This window comes from Styela clava, chromosome 15 (genome assembly GCF_964204865.1).
Source record: "Styela clava chromosome 15, kaStyClav1.hap1.2, whole genome shotgun sequence".
In the NCBI taxonomy this organism is placed as follows: domain Eukaryota; kingdom Metazoa; phylum Chordata; class Ascidiacea; order Stolidobranchia; family Styelidae; genus Styela; species Styela clava.
In genome coordinates this window covers 13,398,338-13,417,185 of record NC_135264.1, presented here as the reverse complement: position 1 = coordinate 13,417,185, position 18,848 = coordinate 13,398,338, and the positions used below count along the sequence as shown (strand labels likewise).

General features: G+C 33.9%; 1 protein-coding gene across 8 annotated transcripts; it reads right to left on the bottom strand.

Annotated features, from left to right (window-relative positions):
* Positions 1 to 1,322: 1,322 nt before the first annotated feature.
* LOC120334504 (uncharacterized) lies at positions 1,323 to 18,752 on the bottom strand. 8 transcript variants are annotated; one of them, XM_078109564.1, is made up of 28 exons: positions 18,629 to 18,752; positions 17,864 to 17,989; positions 17,254 to 17,532; positions 16,802 to 16,918; positions 16,591 to 16,657; positions 16,029 to 16,115; positions 15,291 to 15,425; positions 15,140 to 15,211; positions 14,747 to 14,883; positions 14,600 to 14,678; positions 11,887 to 12,051; positions 11,741 to 11,809; positions 11,443 to 11,577; positions 11,293 to 11,364; positions 10,856 to 10,993; positions 10,706 to 10,783; positions 9,995 to 10,072; positions 7,219 to 7,296; positions 6,589 to 6,735; positions 6,412 to 6,513; positions 4,731 to 4,805; positions 4,459 to 4,545; positions 4,288 to 4,359; positions 3,687 to 3,764; positions 3,272 to 3,322; positions 2,996 to 3,109; positions 2,741 to 2,875; positions 1,323 to 2,412 (listed from the first exon to the last, which is right to left on the bottom strand). In XM_078109564.1, the coding sequence occupies exons 1-28, from the start codon at positions 18,683 to 18,685 to the stop codon at positions 2,306 to 2,308; spliced, it is 2,937 nt and encodes a 978-aa protein (XP_077965690.1). In that variant the 5' UTR covers positions 18,686 to 18,752; the 3' UTR covers positions 1,323 to 2,305. The 8 variants fall into 8 exon arrangements, with proteins under 8 accessions (XP_077965690.1, XP_077965695.1, XP_077965696.1 ...); XM_078109563.1 differs by lacking the exons at positions 6,412 to 6,513; positions 6,589 to 6,735 and adding exons at positions 5,285 to 5,386; positions 5,463 to 5,615 and having other exon boundaries at positions 1,327 to 2,412; XM_078109565.1 differs by lacking the exons at positions 6,412 to 6,513; positions 6,589 to 6,735; positions 9,995 to 10,072 and adding exons at positions 5,285 to 5,386; positions 5,463 to 5,615 and having other exon boundaries at positions 1,327 to 2,412.
* Positions 18,753 to 18,848: the final 96 nt, after the last annotated feature.

Here is an 18,848-nt window from a genome sequence, read left to right as displayed (position 1 = left end):
AATTGCTTTATTACACATTCTTACAAAATAAAGTGCTCCGTGTAACGTTAGCTGCTGAAATCAGTGGAAATTAATAATTTTCCAACTTGCATTACAAACACCTATTGAACAATACTTGAGAAATGAGACGGAAGAGATGATTTCATTGCTGATGCCAGTCGTACACCAACCACAACACATTGCCTTTGCGAACAAGCTGTTGGATGTTGCTACTAATAAGTTCTACAACTAATAAACGTGGTATTGCTTTCCCACAGTAGCCTATAAGATTCGCAGTTCAATTTAGTATGAAGATACCAATGTATTAAAACCAGCAGTTTTCTTAAATCTAAAAAACACACAATCATATTCTATTTTTCAGAACCTCTTCGCTCGTGTAATTGACTTGGCCACATAAAGCTGTATTTATGAATTACGAACATCTTGTATTGCTGGTTATTCTAAAAACGGAAATTAAAATGAATTTATAATTTCGTAATAACTCCTCGGAACGGCGGTCAGCGAGTTAGAGCGTTTTGCAATAACTAGGTGAAACACTGCTTTCTCAGACTACCTTATTGCACTCGTAATATTTTGAATGTGTCAAATGGTGGAAATAAGCATTTCGCGCCTCGGAACTAATTTTCCCTTTTCCTGTGCGTTATCTGACTATTGCATAAAGCGCGAGTGTTTTGTGACCATCAAAAATTTAGGATTGCTTAAGCAAGTTTCAAAACAAGCTGCTAGGTGCAGGTGACAACTTGGCCTTGTTTGAAAAAAATCGATCGTGCGCCTAAAATACGGATCAGGTGGTGCTTTATTGCTGCACTCAAAACCATTAACAGTGGTGCATTATGTGCGAATAAAGATCCAATGTAAGCAATTTATTGATAGTCTGCCCATTGCTCGTAAAATTAAAATAGTCTGCTTTAGCCCACCTTGGTTTGTATGTAATTCACTCACATTTAAATGTTGACATACAGCGCTATCAATTTTATAGTATCAAACTTTCTTTATTTCGCTACCAAATCATGCAATTTATCGAGAATCGCCTATAAAAGTTTTCACGAGAGAAACTATATTGCACCTGAACAACCCAAATTGAAGAAATAATCCACTAGTCTTCTTCGCATTGTAACTCTCCGTAGAAAATCTCGCAATACTATTTTTTTCACTATATATTAAACTTTTTTATGTCGTTAATTATTCAGTGAGAATCCGACTATAATTGTTGTAGCCTATATATCTCATTTGAACTGGAATGAGATGATTGAGGATTAAACCTACTACCAATGCTATGCATACTTACTCATTATTTGTTGTATCGTGAAGGTGAAGTTCTCGACAATACACAGTAGAGCCTGAACTGCACCAATCCCCGAATCTCAATCGGATACTTACGATACAGTTTGAGAAACATACGTAATTTCTTTATTGGCAGTTGATCTACTCTTTCAACGTAATCAAATAGCGAATAAAGATTGGTTTATACCAGAAGTGTGCAACAGCCACGCGGGTCACAACCCGACCCACATGTCATTCAGTGTGGCCCTTGCCAACATTCAGATTTCCGGACATCCAGCATTAAATTCTAATCCGCAGTTTATGTTTGAAAAGCCGTATATTATGTGCGTTTCGATCGATTTTGACATTACTGTAACAAGAATCTGGATATTACAATCAACTAAAAAGAAGCGAGTATCACACACAAAACAAGCGAAATACATACATTTTTGGGACGACTACTTGATATTCGAAAAACAAACTTGTTGTTCTACGATAAGATTGTATTCTTCATATTATTCCCACGGTACAGGTAATCTGATATGATACGGATTAATCATACGGGACATCACGGCCCGATCACAGATTGGGAAAAAAGGCGTTGAGTTTTGCGCATATCCTGAAGAGATTGGTATGGAAAGCGACGAAGGTCTGTGAATATCCCGCCTACAGCGGTGAAGTCCGCCGCCATCTTCTCAAGCGAGCCCCAACCAGAGCGGACATTCGTACTGAAGGGCGATTTATGATGAGACGGCAGGGAAGGGGATGTTAGATTGTTCACTCTCGTTCCGGACTTCAAATCAGTAAGAAGTAACGAAATCAATTATATATAGCTGAAGGATGCCAAAAATAGACGTAACTAGCATATGTTAGCTAGATCAAATATCCGCTCGAGCGCTCGATCCCGTTCAAAGTAATTGGAAACCTATGTAAAAAAATATTGTATTGGAATATCGCTAAAATGCGAAATAAACCAAAACAATAGCACACAATTAAAATAAATCAAAAGACTTCGTTGAAATTTCGCTCAAATGCGAAACCATCAAAATCTTCCAATACGACGGAAGAATTTTTTTGCACGTGAAACTTTTTTCGAAGGTGGCTCGGTCAGAAATATGATGCTTTCGTCGCCAGAAGACGAATCCTTATCTGAAATAAATCAAAAAAATATTAAGTGTTTGAAACATTCACATTATGCAGTTAGGGATGGAATTTTCATATTTACATTGAGGTAGAGTAAAGTCGATAAAACAGCATAATCATATGGAAAACCGCGGCCTTTCGTCCATGGTTACCTGTCCAAGTTGGGTATGGGATTAGTTAGCCAGTTATTCATTTCAGATGCATGGACTTGATGGTAGATGAATTCGTGAATGCCAATTTGTTAACCTCACGTTGGCAAGGAGTTCAGCAATCTTCCCGAACATAATCATACACAACAAGTGTTAGACATTTTACTAGGATCATTTAAACTTACCATCCTTTCTGTCCATTTTTGCCATCTTGTCATTTTCAACAGGAATCCGCCTATCATAAAACTGCATTTCACCAGCACTTACGAATGGCACGATTCCCTCTTGTTTCACAGCATTCATTCCATCATATGATGAATCTAGAAATAGAAAAAAATGTCATTTGGATTTGTTTTGTAAAGAGACCATCGAATCATCCGATCCAACACATGAAAGATGAAACTATTTTGTAAAAGAGGAAATAAAAAAACAGATCATACTTTTTTCCATTTCCTGGTTGGAATTTTGTTGTTTCGTCCCACATTTTTTATTTATTTTCCCATTGCCTTGCAGAAGATTTCTGATCTTGGCATTTGGTTTATCCTCACTATGATCTGGAAAATAATACAGTAGTATATAATCATATCATATATTGTAAATTAAAAATATTCGACAAAATGCTAAATTGATTTGTGATTTTTGGGAAAATAATAATAATAATATACAATACAGAAACATCTTCTCTGTTTTCTTTTCAAGTCTTATGTTGGAATTACCTTGGTGTGGTATTATTCTGCTCAATGCCTTGAGTACACCTTTGAATTTTCCTGGAAATAATATTGTTTTAACAACGTTATTCATCATGTAACTTCAAAATAAGTATTTGATGACAGAAAAAAATTTCAATTTTGATCGCAAAAAATGGGTATTTAGATTTATTTAGACTCCATAACCAACAAAACAAGCGATAAAATGATTGATTAAAACAAATAAATAAAACTGATTTTAAAATCAGGTAAGAAAACAAAATCTTAAGTAAAATTTGTAGTACAAGTGTAGTACAACGTACAGAATATAAGATATAAGGTTTTCCCTAAACCAAGTGTTCACTCATCTTGAAGTCTAGTTCTTGTTTCATAAACATGGAATGAACAATGGCAGACTGCGATTTTGAAAAAAATTCAATTATACCTTTCCGTTTTTTGGGTGCCAGATTTGGTTGTTCTGTCGTCTTTTTCTTTGACGTGTCATCCAAATTTCCACTTTTTGCTAAAAAAAATTTTTTATCGTAACAAGATCAGCATTGTATCGTAAAATAATAAAACTGATGAAAGTTTATTAATATGTCAGTCTGTGACGATTTTCTAAATCAAAAAACAACAATTACGAGTTGTTTTCAGATTTCGTTAAAATACTGTACAATTTTTTATAGTCCAAAAGAATTATACAGTTGGCAGATTACACTTCGCATTAGAATTATGCTTGCCATTGCACATCTGATCATCCTGCATGGATTGGTTAACTGACATGAACTGGTAACCAAACGATATGCCATGGTTTGCAATATCATAAAGTTGTCTTAAAATTCCTTATCTTATCCTATAAAGTATAATCATAGTATTGCTGTTCCCTCTGTTCCTTCTACACTAGATTAAACAGGGTTGATGACATTAACATGATCCATTAATTTTTCTATATTTCCACTTCATATGTCTACTCTAATCATTTGCTTTAAGTGCTTTAAATTAGCTGGTTGTGTGACGTGTAATATTATATTTAAAAGCATACATACCGGTACCCTTTGGCTTTTTACCAGAGGATTTTCCAGTACTGCCTTTAGGTTGTTTTGTGGATTTTTCAGCGCCTTTGGAAAAAATAATTTATTTGTAAAATAAAGTAAAAAGCTTATTAGTTTTGTGAAATGTTAAAACACGTTTAAAACTCAACTTTGGCCCTTACGTACCCTTTTTTTTGTTGTCAGGTGGACAAGGCTTATTTGCAGTTGCAGATGGCATTGGTGCAATTTGCTTCTGATTTTTCTTCTTGCCACCTAAAATGTGAAAATATATCATACTGACAAATTAATGCAGAGTTAAGTTTATCATCACACTTTGACATTTCTAAAAACTTTTCCACTTCCATATTGCGAAAAATTAAATAGGATTAGCGAAACCATAATCCTAATTAAAGCAAACATTGCTGCAGCAAAATCAACTGCTTGAAAATAAAACTCACCCTTTTGCTTCCTATTCAAAAGTGATTTAATGGCTGATGAGTTTACTTTCTGATTCGAAGAAAGTTTGTTATCTCCTAAAAACAATGGTTCAACTTCATGTAACAGAGGTTCAGACTGAGTCATTGTATCGCGAATTCCAAATCATTGTCAGTTATTTTATTCATTAAAGCAGTGTTATTTGAACTGTTTTCATCACAACCCACTTGGCAGGGCAAAATTTTTTTGCTTGGCTAAAGAACGTAAACAACTAGAAGCAAAATTGTGACGTAACAATAAATCTGCCACACATGATGGCTCGTCTAAGTTTGGTTTCGTTCAGGCTGAAAATAACGTATGCTTTGATTTCCTTTAAATAAAATTTAGTAAGTAACATTCAGCTTCGTAACGTCAGGTCAGTCTATTTTTCTCATCAGTTCAGAATGTTTTCATGTCACAACTTTAATGTTCCTAACAGATACTGTAACCGCCATTGGGTCTTTTCGCAACCCACATGGGGGGTCGGGACTCACAGTTGGAAGCGACACGTATCAAAAAAAACTTATAATAAAGTTACCTTTATCAATTTTTTCTTCAATTTCTTCCAACAATTCATTTGAACTGAAGTTTTCACAATATTTATTTTCGCTTTCTTTTCTGATAGAAGAATCTGAATCACCTGACAATTTAATATTTTCTATTAAAAAATTGGATCGAAATAAATCAAAAAACACAGTGATTAGAAATATCGGTACCATTTATTATGAATTCCTCAATGCTTTCCATATCTTCATCATCTTTCTTATTTTCATTCAATTCAATTCCATAATTCATGTGTTTTCTGAAACCACCATAATGTGGAATTTCTCTGCTCAATACTTGCGTGTTGAGTGTGCTGTTGGAGTCTCCTGATAAAATAAAAGAAATATGTTCAACACAGTAGACTAAGAAAGTGGGTTGGTTGCGATAGGGGGAAGGGGTTCCCTGTAAAATGTTTTTCAACACTAACTTATCTTAATACAAAATATTAAACAAATTTGAGAAGATTTGGCATCAGTACTGAGACCCATCATCACCGAAAATGGAGACAAAATTCGATCTCTTGTGCAAGAATACACAAGCATGTCAGTTTCATTAAAGGTATCGTCAATTTATTTTTTTATTTTTTATTAAAATAATAAATAAATAATTTTCATTTTCATACATAAGGCGCATCAGGCTATAAGACACAACCGGTACTGGTACTGGTTTTGATTCTAGGCAATAAAGCACTACCCAGGCCATACATTAGGCGCTTGATAAATTTTTTGAGAAAAAGGGATTTAATGCGCACCTTTTGGTCTGTAAAATATGGTACAGAAAAATATTTGTGTCAGTGTGCAACATAGAAACTGTATTTAATTTGTAAGTAAAGATTATAAAAACCCATTCAATTTTTTATTTTAGAATTTGGTTATACCATTTTTAATACAATTCCAATAAAGAGCATGCATACCCATTTGTCTTCTTCTTGCTGTCTTTAGTCGTCTGTTGGTTTTCACTCTGCTTGGCTCAATGACATCTTCATCACAGCCTGAAAAAATGATTTGCAACCTAAATAGTTTTCGATTTAGCTTAATCAATTGAATGAACGAGAGTTACCGGCATCAATCTCTTCCATTATTTCTACCTAACCAAGAGCCCTGCAACCTATAATAAAGTTACCTTTATCAATTTTTTCTTCAATTTCTTCCAACAATTCATTTGAACTGATGTTTTCACAATATTTATTTTCGCTTTCTTTTCTGATAGAAGAATCCGATTCGCCTGACAATTCAATAATTTTATTAAAAAATGGATCAAACTAAATTTTTAAAAAACAGTGATTGGAAATATGGTTACCATTTATTATGAAATCCTCAATGCTTTCCTTATCTTCATCATCTTTCTTATTTTCATCCAATTCAATTCCATAATTGCTATATTTTCCGAAACCACCATAATGTGGAATTTCTCTGCTCAATACTTGGAGTTTGTTGTTAAAGTCTCCTTAGAAAATAAAAGAACAGAAATATGTTTCTTGCTGTAGATGAAGAAAGTGGGTCGCGAAAGGGGTTAATCAGGCACATTGGCCTGATTGAAGGTATCGTAAATTTTTTTTAAATTTTTGGTTTATTATTAAACTTCACTTCATTTTTGTTTTGGTTCCCGGAGGATGCGAAAAAATTTGGTCGTTGCAAGTGAGTTGTAATGAAAAAAAATCGCGTAACCGCCACAAGATGCGCAATTTTCAATTTCGATGACGCCACATGCACTAAAAACAAATCCCATATGGCCCACATCCATTTTCATTTGTTAAAAATATAAAGCACTACCTGGTCCATACATTAGCCGCACAATCATGTTATTGTGCTGCATAGAAACATTATTTAATTTGTAATGTAAATATTTCAAAAACACATTCGAATATTTATTTTAAAATTTGGGTATACCCATAATTATTTATCCAATTCCAATGAAAAACATGCATACCCATTGGTCTTCTTCTTGCTGTCTTTAGTCGTCTGTTGGTTTTCACTCGGCTTGGCTCAATGACATCTTCATCACAGCCTGAAAAAAAATGATTTGCAACCTAAACTGTTTTCGATTTAGTTTAATCAACGGAATGAACGTGAGTTATTACGTTTATACAAATCATTGTCAACTATTCTATTCATTAAAGAAGTGTTCTTCGATATTGGTTTTTTGTTCTGGTTGGGAAAGACGTACTTCTGGACTTTCTTTAAATGAAATTTTCTCAGCCCACTCAAGCGTGTAATGTTCATCTTCATCTTGTCAAGTCATAATCTGTTTTACTCATCAGTTTAGAACAGAATAGAGTAAAGTTTCGATCTTTTTTGCAACAATATGCACATCAGCCTCATTGAAGGTACTGTCGATTTTGTTAATTTATTTTTTATTTTTTTTAGGTTTAGGCTGTTGATGGGCGCCAGATGCTTCCAGCCTCTTCTTTGCTCCTGTTTTTGCATTGGCATTGGCCCAATATGGCCCACATCCATTTTCATTCGTAAAAAATAAAGCACTACCTGGTCCATACATTAGCCGCACAATCATGTTATTGTGCTGCATAGAAACATTATTTAATTTGTAATGTAAATATTTCAAAAACACATTAAATTATATTTTTAGAATTTGGTTATACCCCTAATTATTAATCCAGTTTCAATAAAGAGCATGCATACCCATTGGTCTTCTTCTTGCTGTCTTTAGTCGTCTGTTGGTTTTCACTCGACTTGGCTCAATGGTATCGTCATCACAGCCTGAAAAAATGATTTGCAACCTCAGTTGTTTTCGATTTAGTTTAATCAATTGAATGAACGAGAGTTACCGGCAACAATCTCTTCCATTATTTCTTCCACTTCTGGTGGAAGCTTCGGAGCAACCTTTGTGCCTTCGATACAAAAGCCTTTGAGCTGCAGCGAAAGATTTTCTTCCTTTTCGTTGCTAATGGGAGATCCTGCATCATCTTTTAAAATAAAAAATTGTCGTTTAATATAACTATACCAGATTTAATTGTACGATTTGATTCATTTCAATGTTTATAATCGAGTTATCTTAGTAAAATCATGAAAATTGGAAAAATATGGCTTTACTTATTCTATTGACATCGCGACAGATTGTGTTTACATTGGCTATATGATTAGGCTGTCTTGTTGCCTTTCCTTTCCCCCTAAATAAATATGAAACTCGAATCTGATCCTATTCCACTTCTTTGTACTTCAACGAGTATTTCCTTTGAGAAAATATTTTCAAAAACTGAGTTACCGTGATAATTTTCTTCCATTGATCCGTCTAACTTTTCTTTTTTTCTTTCATCATTTTGAGTGTCCGAATCATCTTATAAAACAAAAATTTATTATTTGTCAGATGAGGCGAAACTACAAATAATTCCAATAATTTAAAAAGTCCAATTACCACTGTCAACATCTTCATTTATGGCGAAATATTCTTCGCCTTCTTCGTCCGAATTTGATTCCTGAAACTTTACGCGCTTATCACCAAAGAATGGGATCTGTGTGCTTAAAGTCTTCAGTTCATTGTCAAATTTTACTAAAAATAAAACCAATATTTTTTACAATAATATAGAAAATATAAAATTAACGTCAGCTGACTGAGATAAAAAAGAACAATTTTAAATTGATTAGTTTATAAAAGAGTTGAGAAACAAATATTTATCTAACACAACAAAACTCAACAACCACAAAATGTTTATGTTTTATTTTACAGATTGTTATAAATAATATAATCCTATAAAAACCCAAACATTCTGGTTCAAATTAGCTGGTTTTGTGACGTTCAATACTATATTCGAAATCATACATACCCATTGGCTTTTTACTAGAGGTCGATTTTCCAGTACTGTCTTTGGGTTGTTTTGTAGATTTTCCAGCACGTTTGGGAAAAATAATTTATTTGTAAAATAAAGTAAAAAGCTTGAAATGTTAGGAACCTGTTTGTAACTCAACGTACCCTTCTTTTTGTTGTCAGGTGGACAAGACTTATTTGGAGTTGCAGATTGTATTTTTGCATCTTGCTTCTGATTTGTCTTCTTGCCACCTAAAACAATCTCCTTATCCAGAAGTGTTTTAATGGCTGAAGAGTTTACTTTCCGATTTGAAGCAAGTTTGTCATCTTCTAAAAACAATGATTCAACTTCAGGTAACAGGGCCAAGTCAATATGTGGTGTTATAGCCTGTTTCAACAAGTCATTGTCAATTATTATATTCATTAAAGAATTGTTCTTTAAATTATTTTCATCACGGCCGACGTAGCACGCGTAAAAACAGGTTTATGTTCCTTGCTGTAGATCAAAAAAGTGAGTCAAGAAAGGGGCCAATCAGGCACATTGGCCTGATTGAAGGTATCATCAATTTTTTTTAAACTTTTGGTGTGCTATTAAACTTCACTTTATTTTTGTTTTGGTTCCCGGTGGATGCGAAAAAATTTGGTCGTTGCAAGTGAGTTGTAATGAAAAAAAATCGCGTAACAGCCACAAGATGCGCAATTTTCAATTTCGATGACGCCACATGCACTAAAAACAAATCCCATATGGCCCACATCTATTTTCATTTGTTAAAAATAAAGCACTACCTGGTCCATACATTAGCCGCACAATCATGTTATTGTGCTGCATAGAAACATCATTTAATTTGTAATGTAAATATTTCAAAAACACATTCAATTATTTATTTTAGAAGTTGGGTATACCCATAATTATTTATCCAATTCCAATGAAAAACATGCATACCCATTGGTCTTCTTCTTGCTGTCTTTAGTCGTCTGTTGGTTTTCACTCGGCTTGGCTCAATGACATCTTCATCACAGCCTGAAAAAGAATGATTTGCAACCTAAATTGTTTTCGATTTAGTTTAATCAACGGAATGAACGTGAGTTATTACGTTTATACAAATCATTGTCAACTATTCTATTCATTAAAGAAGTGTTCTTCGATCTTGGTTTTTTGTTCTGGTTGGGAAAGACGTACTTCTGGACTTTCTTTAAATAAAATTTTCTCAGCCCACTCAAGCGTGTAATGTTCATCTTCATCACGTCAAGTCATAATCTGTTTTACTCATCAGTTTAGAACAGAATAGAGTAAAGTTTCGATCTTTTTTGCGACAATATGCACATCAGCCTCATTGAAGGTACTGTCGATTTTGTTAATTTATTTTTTATTTTTTTTAGGTTTAGGCTGTTGATGGGCGCCAGATGCTTCCAGCCTCTTCTTTGCTCCTGTTTTTTCATTGGCATTGGCCCAATATGGCCCACATCCATTTTCATTCGTAAAAAATAAAGCACTACCTGGTCCATACATTAGCCGCACAATCATGTTATTGTGCTGCATAGAAACATTATTTAATTTGTAATGTAAATATTTCAAAAACACATTCAATTATTTATTTCAGAATTTGGTTTTACCAATAATTATTATTCCAATTTCAATAAAGAGCATGCATACCCATTGGTCTTCTTCTTGCTGTCTTTATTCGTCTGTTGGTTTTCACTCGGCTTGGCTCAATGACATCTTCATCACAGCCTGAAAAAATGATTTGCAACCTAAATAGTCTTCGGTTTAATTGAATTAATCAATTGAATGAACAAGAGTTACCGGCAACGATCTCTTCCATTATTTCTTCCACTTTTGGAGGGAGCTTAGGAGCGACCTTTGTGCCTTCGATACAAAAGCCTTTGAGCTGCAGCGAAAGATTTTCTTCCTTTTCGTTGCTAATGGGAGATCCTGCATCATCTTTTAAAATAAAAAATTGTCGTTTAATATAACTATAACAGATTTAATTGTACGATTTGATTCATTTTAATGTTTATAATCGAGTTATCTTAGTAAAATAATGAAAATTGGAAAAATATGGCTTTACTTATTCTATTGACATCGCGACAGATTGTGTTTACATTGGCTATATGATTAGGCTGTCTTGTTGCCTTTCCTCTCCCCCTAAATAAATATGAAATTCGAATATGATCCCATTCCACTTCTTTGTCTTTCAACGAGTATTTCCTTTGAGAACATATTTTCAAAAACTGAGTTACCGTGATGATTTTCTTTCATTGATCCGTCAAACTTTTCCATTTTTCTTTTATTATTTTGAGTGTCCGAATCATCTTATAAAACAAAAATTTATTATTTGTCAGATGAGGCGAAACTACAAATAATTCCAATAATATAAAAAGACCAATTACCACTGTCAACATCTTCATTTATGGCGAAATATTCTTCGCCTTCTTCGTCCGAATTTGATTCCTGAAACTTTACGCGCTTATCACCAAAGAATGGGATCTGTCTGCTTAAAGTCTTCAGTTCATTGTCAAATTTTACTAAAAATAAAACCAATATTCTTTACGATAATGAAGAAAATGTAAAATTAACGTCAGCTGACTGAGATAAAAAAGAACAATTTTAAATTGATTAGTTTATAAAAGAATTGAGAAACAAATATTTATCTGACACAAATAAACTCAACAACTACAAAATGTTTACCCATTGGCTTTTTACCAGAGGTTGATTCTCCTGTACTGTCATTAGGTTGTTTTGTAGGTTTTCCAGCACCTTTGGGAAAAATAATTTATTTGTAAAATAAAGTAAAAAGCTTGAAATGTTAGGAACCTGTTTGTAACTCAACGTACCCTTCTTTTTGTTGTCAGGTGGACAAGACTTATTTGCAGTTGCAGATTGTATCGGTGCATCTTGCTTCTGATTTGTCTTCTTGCCACCTAAAACAATCTCCTTATCCAGAAGTGTATTAATGGCTGATGAGTTTACTTTCCGATTTGAAAAAAGTTTGTCATCTTCTAAAAACAATGGTTCAACTCCAGGTAACTAAGGCCAAGTCCATATTGGGTGTTATAGCTTGTTTTAACTAGTCATTGTCAATTATTATATTCATTGAAGCATTGTTCTTTCAATTATTTTCATCACGACCGACGTAGCACGCTCAAAAACAGGTTTATGTTCCTTGCTGTAGATCAAAAAAGTGAGTCGCGAAAGGGGTCAATCAGGCACATTAGCCTGATTGAAGGTATCATCAATTTTTTTTTAATTTTTGGTGTGTTATCAAACTTTACTTTATTTCTGTTTTGGTTCCCAGAGGATGCGAAAAAATTTGGTCGTCGCAAGTGAGTTGTAATGAAAAAAAATTGCGTAACCACCACAAGATGCACAATTTATAATTTTGATGATGACACACGAACTAAAAAACAAATCCGATATGGCCCACATCCTTTTTCATTTGTTAATAATATAAAGCACTACCTGGTCCATACATTAGCCGCAAAATCATGTTATTGTGCAGCATAAAAACATTATTTAACTTGTAATGTAACTATTTCAAAAACCCATTCAATTTTTTATTTTATAATCTGAACACAGACAAGGTCAACTGAAAGATCGGGAAAACAGGCAAAACCTATATAAAGGTTTATAACGAACGCTGTAACCAGCGATTGTGCCCATTCACCCACATTCACACACGTGAAACACACCAAGACAATCATACTAGAATAAATTAATGAACAGAGTACATGATCACGAGAAAATAAATTTCACGGGCAAAGCTTACTTGTAATGTTGTAAATAATTTTGATGAGTGAAAGTCGTGAAGAATACAAAAACATTTAGAAGTTATGTGACGGTGCCTGTGCCGAAATGCGAATACCAATAATAACAATTAATTGATTAGCTGCTGTTTTTTGTAAACAAACAAAACTAAAAAGTAAACAACAAACATAAAAACACGAAAACTAGTTTCGGGCGTTGCTTTGGTTCGAATTCGAGTAAATTGGAGTAAATGTATTTATTCTTTGCAACGTCCAACCTTCCGGAGCTTCCATCTTGTTGTGTTGAACATCGATTGTTCCTATGAATTGTTTCTCTCGCATGAATTTACTGACCAATCCAGTGTCGGCAGCTAAGTCGATTATTTCTGTTTCCTCGAAGTCCCTTAGATCCAATCACTTGTTACAAGTGATCAACGCAATTCTTATCAAAGCAGCTCCAATGTATAAAATATATAAAAGCTAGTCTGTATTCAATCCTGTTTGACGGTTTTCCAAGTTTTAGTCCAAATATTTTTTACTCCAGTACTCCACCGTGTAATACCACGTCCGCACCCGACGGCGGTCTATATAACAACTTCTGGACTTTCTTTAAATAAAATTTTCTCAGCCCACTCAAGCATGTAATGTTCATCTTCATCACGTCAAGTCATAATCTGTTTTTCTCATCAGTTTAGAAAGTTTTCTTGTCAATGCTTTAATTATGTTTTTGAAACATACCGTAACCCCTATTGGGTGCAATCCAAAGGAAGGGGGTCAGGGGTCAGGACACCCAGTTTCAAGAGCCCTGCAACTTATATTAAAGTTACCTTTATCAATCTTTTCTTCAATTTCTTCCAATAATTCATTTGAACTGATGTTTTCACAATATTTATTTTTGCTTCCGATAGAAGAATCCGAATCACCTGACAATTTAATATTTTTATGAAAAAATAGATCAAAATGAATATAAAAACACAGTAATTGGAACTATTGTTACCATTTATTATGAATTCTTCAATGCTTTCCATATCTTCATCATCCGTCTTATTTTCATCCAATTCAATTCCATAATTCATGTGTTTTCTGAAACCACCATAATGTGGAATTTCTCTGCTCAATACTTGGAGTGTGTTGTTAAAGTCTCCTTAGAAAATAAAAGAACAGAATAGAGTAAAGTTTCGATCTTTTTTGCGACAATATGCACATCAGCCTCATTGAAGGTACTGTCAATTTTGTAAATTTTTTTAGGTTTAGGCTTTTGATGGGCGCCAGATGCTTCCAGTCACTTCTTTGCTCCTGTTTTTTTATTGGCCTTGGCCCAAAATGGGCCACATCCAGTGTTCCCTCTAAGGTGTGCGCGTGTGCGCGCGCACACAGCTTTCAGAGGCTGCGCACACACGCATAGATTTACTGCGCACAGACGTATTTCGATGTAATGTAATAATGTTCTCGGTTGGCAGGTTGAGAAAGTTTGTTGTTGGCCCACTTATTACCCGGTTAGAACGCCAAAATTTCTTCATTGGTTATTGCACAAATATTAGTCATTTCCAAAAAAGTGCGCACACACCAAAATTTCTGCGCACACATACTGCAAAAAATTAGAGGGAACATTGGCCACATCCATTTTTATTTGTAAAAAATAAAGCACTAACTGGTCCATACATTAGCCGCAAAATCATGTTATTGTGCAGCATAAAAACATTATTTAACTTGTAATGTAACTATTTCAAAAACCCATTCAATTTTTTATTTTATAATCTGGCTATACCATTTTTGATACAATTCCAATAAAGAGCATGCATACCCATTGGTCTTCTTCTTGCTGTCTTTAGTCGTCTGTTGGTTTTCACTCCGCTTGGCTCAATGGCATCTTCATCACAGCCAGAAAAAATGATTTGCAACCTGAATTGTTTTCGATTTAGTTTAATCAATTGAATGAACGTGAGTTACCGGCATCAATCTCTTCCATTATTTCTTCCTCTTTTGGAGGAAGCTTTGGAGCGAACTTTGTGCCTTCGATACAAAAGCCTTTGAGCTGCAGAGAGAGATTTTCTTCCTTTCCGTTGCTGATACAAGATTCTGCATCATCTTATAAAATAAAAATTTGCTGTTCAATAAAAACAAAACATATTAAAATGTATTAATTTCGTTTGATTTATTCAATGTTTTAAATCAAGTTTTCTTAGTAAAATCATGAAAACATTTAGAAATTGAATATGAAATTCCTATTTCCTAATCCTATTCCACTTTTTACTTATCGATCTTAAGATCGGTAAGTATGTTGATAGTTTGTACTTTGACGAATATTTCCTTTGAGAAAATATTTCAAAAAACTCAGTGTTACCATGATGATTCTTTTCCATTGGTTCGTCCAGCTTTTCTTTTTTTCTGTCATTATTTTGAGTGTCCGAATCATCTTAAAAAAACAAAAATATATTTTTTGCCAGATAAAGCGAAACTACAAATAATTCCAATAATTTAAAAAGACCAATTACCACTGTCAACATCTTCATTTATGGCGAAATATTCTTCGCCGTCGTCATCCGAATTTGATTCCTGAAACTTTACGCGCTTATCACCAAAGAATGGGATCTGTCTGCTCAAAGTCTTCAGTTTATTGTCAAATTTTACTGAAAATTAAAACAATATTATTTGGCAATATTATAGAAAAAGCAGATAAAAAAGAACAATTTTTTTGATTAGTCTCTCAACTCAAGAACCACATAATTAGTTAATTTTGAATATTTTTTTGCATATATAAATAACTAAAGATGTTTAATACATGATTGCATATTGGTAGAGCATTGGAGCTAATGTCTCTTTGCTGAAGATAACCCGTTTAAACTCCACGCCCTTCAATTCACCGCAAGTGCAGTTGGTATGTGGACCAGAATGGTCATAATTACCTTTGCCATGTAAATATCAGAAACTGCTTATGCAAAGCCTCTTCTAGAGCAAATGCATGTAATGGGTATATTTATTCGATGACACTTTGGCATGCACTCCCAGCGTTTCGGTGTGATGTTAGTGATTTTACTATTAACCTGATCCTAACCTGTTGCTGAATTCTGAAACTGAATTCTGTGAAAATGTCTTTAAATGAGTTTAAACACATGACAAGTGGCACCAATTATGGTGTGATGTGTCTGTGATTGAGATTGCATACTAAAGTGGCCTTAACTACTGTATCTGTGTGTGTGTGTATAATATATATATATATATATAAGTGTTACCTTCACATCTTCGAATTGGAATAGGGAGAGTTCCCGTAACTTTCGGTAATAGGGTAACTTTCGGTTTTATTCTGTAGTCTCCATAAACTTGAATAAAAATAATATAATTTAACCAGCATATTTTAACAGATTATTGTCTATAATTTAAAATAAATCTGAAATCAAAATCATTCCTGATCATAAGAAAGACGTCATTTACATCTGTATTGATCAAACCCAATGCTCACCCCGCATGAGTGTAATAAACCCCATGTCACCCATCATGAGTGTAATAAACCCCTGTTCACCATCTATGTGTGTAATAAACCAATGCTTACCCACCTACCGAATTGCCCTGACCCAATTTTGGTTTTTCAACGCCACGCAACAGCAATTGTTACGATATACATCCATGAAGAGAAAATAATAATATCATGAATAATTCTTGTTTTATGCATTTAAGTGAGGTGGTTTGAGGGCCACAAAAAACATGTTAGCGGGCCGCTGTTTGCTGACTACTGCACTAATAAGTGACCTGTAATCAATAAACCAAAAGAAATAAATGTATTTCATACAGTCTTACTTTTTGGAAAGTTCTGGAAAGGATTTCCATTAACTTTTGCAAGTCTTCGATCTCGAAATATGATTTTCTGAAAAATATAAATTGTCTGTAGCTATCAGTGTATTTTTATACTAAAAAAGTCTTAAATTAGCAATCGTAACAAAAAATAAGTTGTAAAAATCGGGAATGCTTTAAATAAAAAATGTCCAATTGAGTGATTCTTACAACTAACCGAATCAATTCCAACTGTCTGGTCTTTCTTTGTATTAATAAACGATGAAGAATTTGTCTCGTAAACGGAAACTTTTTTCTTTGCATCATCTAATTTGCAATGTAGTTGGATATCGATCTAAATGAAAAATTATTGTTCATGAGTTTATATCCAAGAGTGCTTACAACATCTAATCTACATCAAAAATTGCATTTGAGTGGAGTTTTTGTTTTGAGTGCCCTGGACATAATTATAATCTACATCAAAATTTGCATCCGAGTGCCTTTTTCGCTTTTGAGTGCCCTGGACAAATAATCTATACCGAAATTCGCATTTGAGTGACTTTTTTGTTTTGAGTGTCTCACACATAAAATCTACATCAATATTTGGCTCGAGTTGAGAATGTTTTCTGCTTCTAAGTGCATTTTGTACCTCGATTTGAGGAATCATTACCAATGAAATTCAAATCCCACCTCTTCAACTTTTCTGCCTGATTCCTGTAGTTCTCTGTTCAGAGAGATGGAAGAGGAAGTTGAAGGTTTAGTCACAATGACCGAGGTCATTTCCTGAACATCAGCCAATCTGTGCTCAGGTTTATCTTCAATCTGAACTGGCAATTTCAGACCAAGCACTTGTTCTTCTGTGGAGTTTACGTTAGAGACAGAAATATCTGATGCGAGAGATTCAACTCTATCGCTCAAGATTTTCTCATGTCTCTCATCAGCTCCATTGCTTTCGCAAGTTGCTGAAACCTATTTATGAGTTGGAATGTTAAATTTCCATCACAAGGTAAATTGTACGTAAATTGAGAACAGTGGATTTACGGCACCCACAAGTGTGTGTAGCAATAAGGAGGTAGCTAATTTGTTCGCCTACTTTACATCAAGTTGTGTGGTAAAGGGACTGAAACCTATAGGGGGTATATTCACTTGGCTAACACGGACACTCCCCAAACTCGTAATAGAACTAAAGTAAGAAAAATCGGAATAAAGTTATGGCCTAACCCTAACCTGGTACACTACGATAATACCGAATTTACCATTGTAACATGTTTTTTCAAGTTAAATTTACTTGAAATTTTACCTGCGAAGATGTTTTCAAAGTGTCTTGCACTTTTTTCTCAGACTTGATGAATTTTGTCAAATCCGAATTGTTAACTTGAGATTGTTCATTCAAGTTATCACTGATTGTTTCATCCTGTCCTGGTAACTATATCAGAAAAATGGAAAAAATTTAAACAACCAGAAAAAATATTCATATCTCTACTTGAAAAAGCGGTATACTATTATGCGTTCACATCGTCGACAAATGTTAAAGACAGTAAGGAGTGATTTCAAAACCCAAACTGATTTCATTCTGTATTTAATGTTTTGCGTCGACTTTGATCTTACTTATCACCGATTGCAAATCAACCGTTGAGTTTTAAGCGAATAATATTATCCCTATCAACATCGGGAAGCAGATATTCAGTAAGACGATAATTGACTTTCTAATACTTTTCTATGGTGTCTCCGTGTCTGTGTTCTTTTCATAGTAAACCGTTAACTCTGCAAAGCTGTAATTGCATAAATCCTGAATGTTGATTTAAAATAGTCATTGAATAAATCGACAATGAAGGCATTTCTACGTGGACATTAGGCGATATGGCGATAAAGAGCATTTCTTGATTAATACTTATTAGGAAAAAAAAATTGAAATAATTTTAAACACCCCAAAAAAATATTCATATCTCTGCTTGCAGAAGAGTTATACAATTCAGTGAACATATATTATCATCACTAATTGCGTAATTCTCTCTCACTGTGTTTTTGATTCAGAAAGATCGGAAGCTAGAAAAAACAAACAAACCTTTAATGATATTTTATCGCCATTCCCAATTTCCTTGATCGCCGCATCCTGTTCCATTTTGAGAGAATCCAAAGTTCGAGGATCATTCGTAGAAACTGAAGTGTTTCCTTGCAAATTATCCAAAATCTTGTCCGATCTTGCTTGACTCTGAATAAAACAGACAAAAGAATATTTGGTTTGATTAAAAGGAAATAGAAATTGTTCATTGTGCATGCTAACA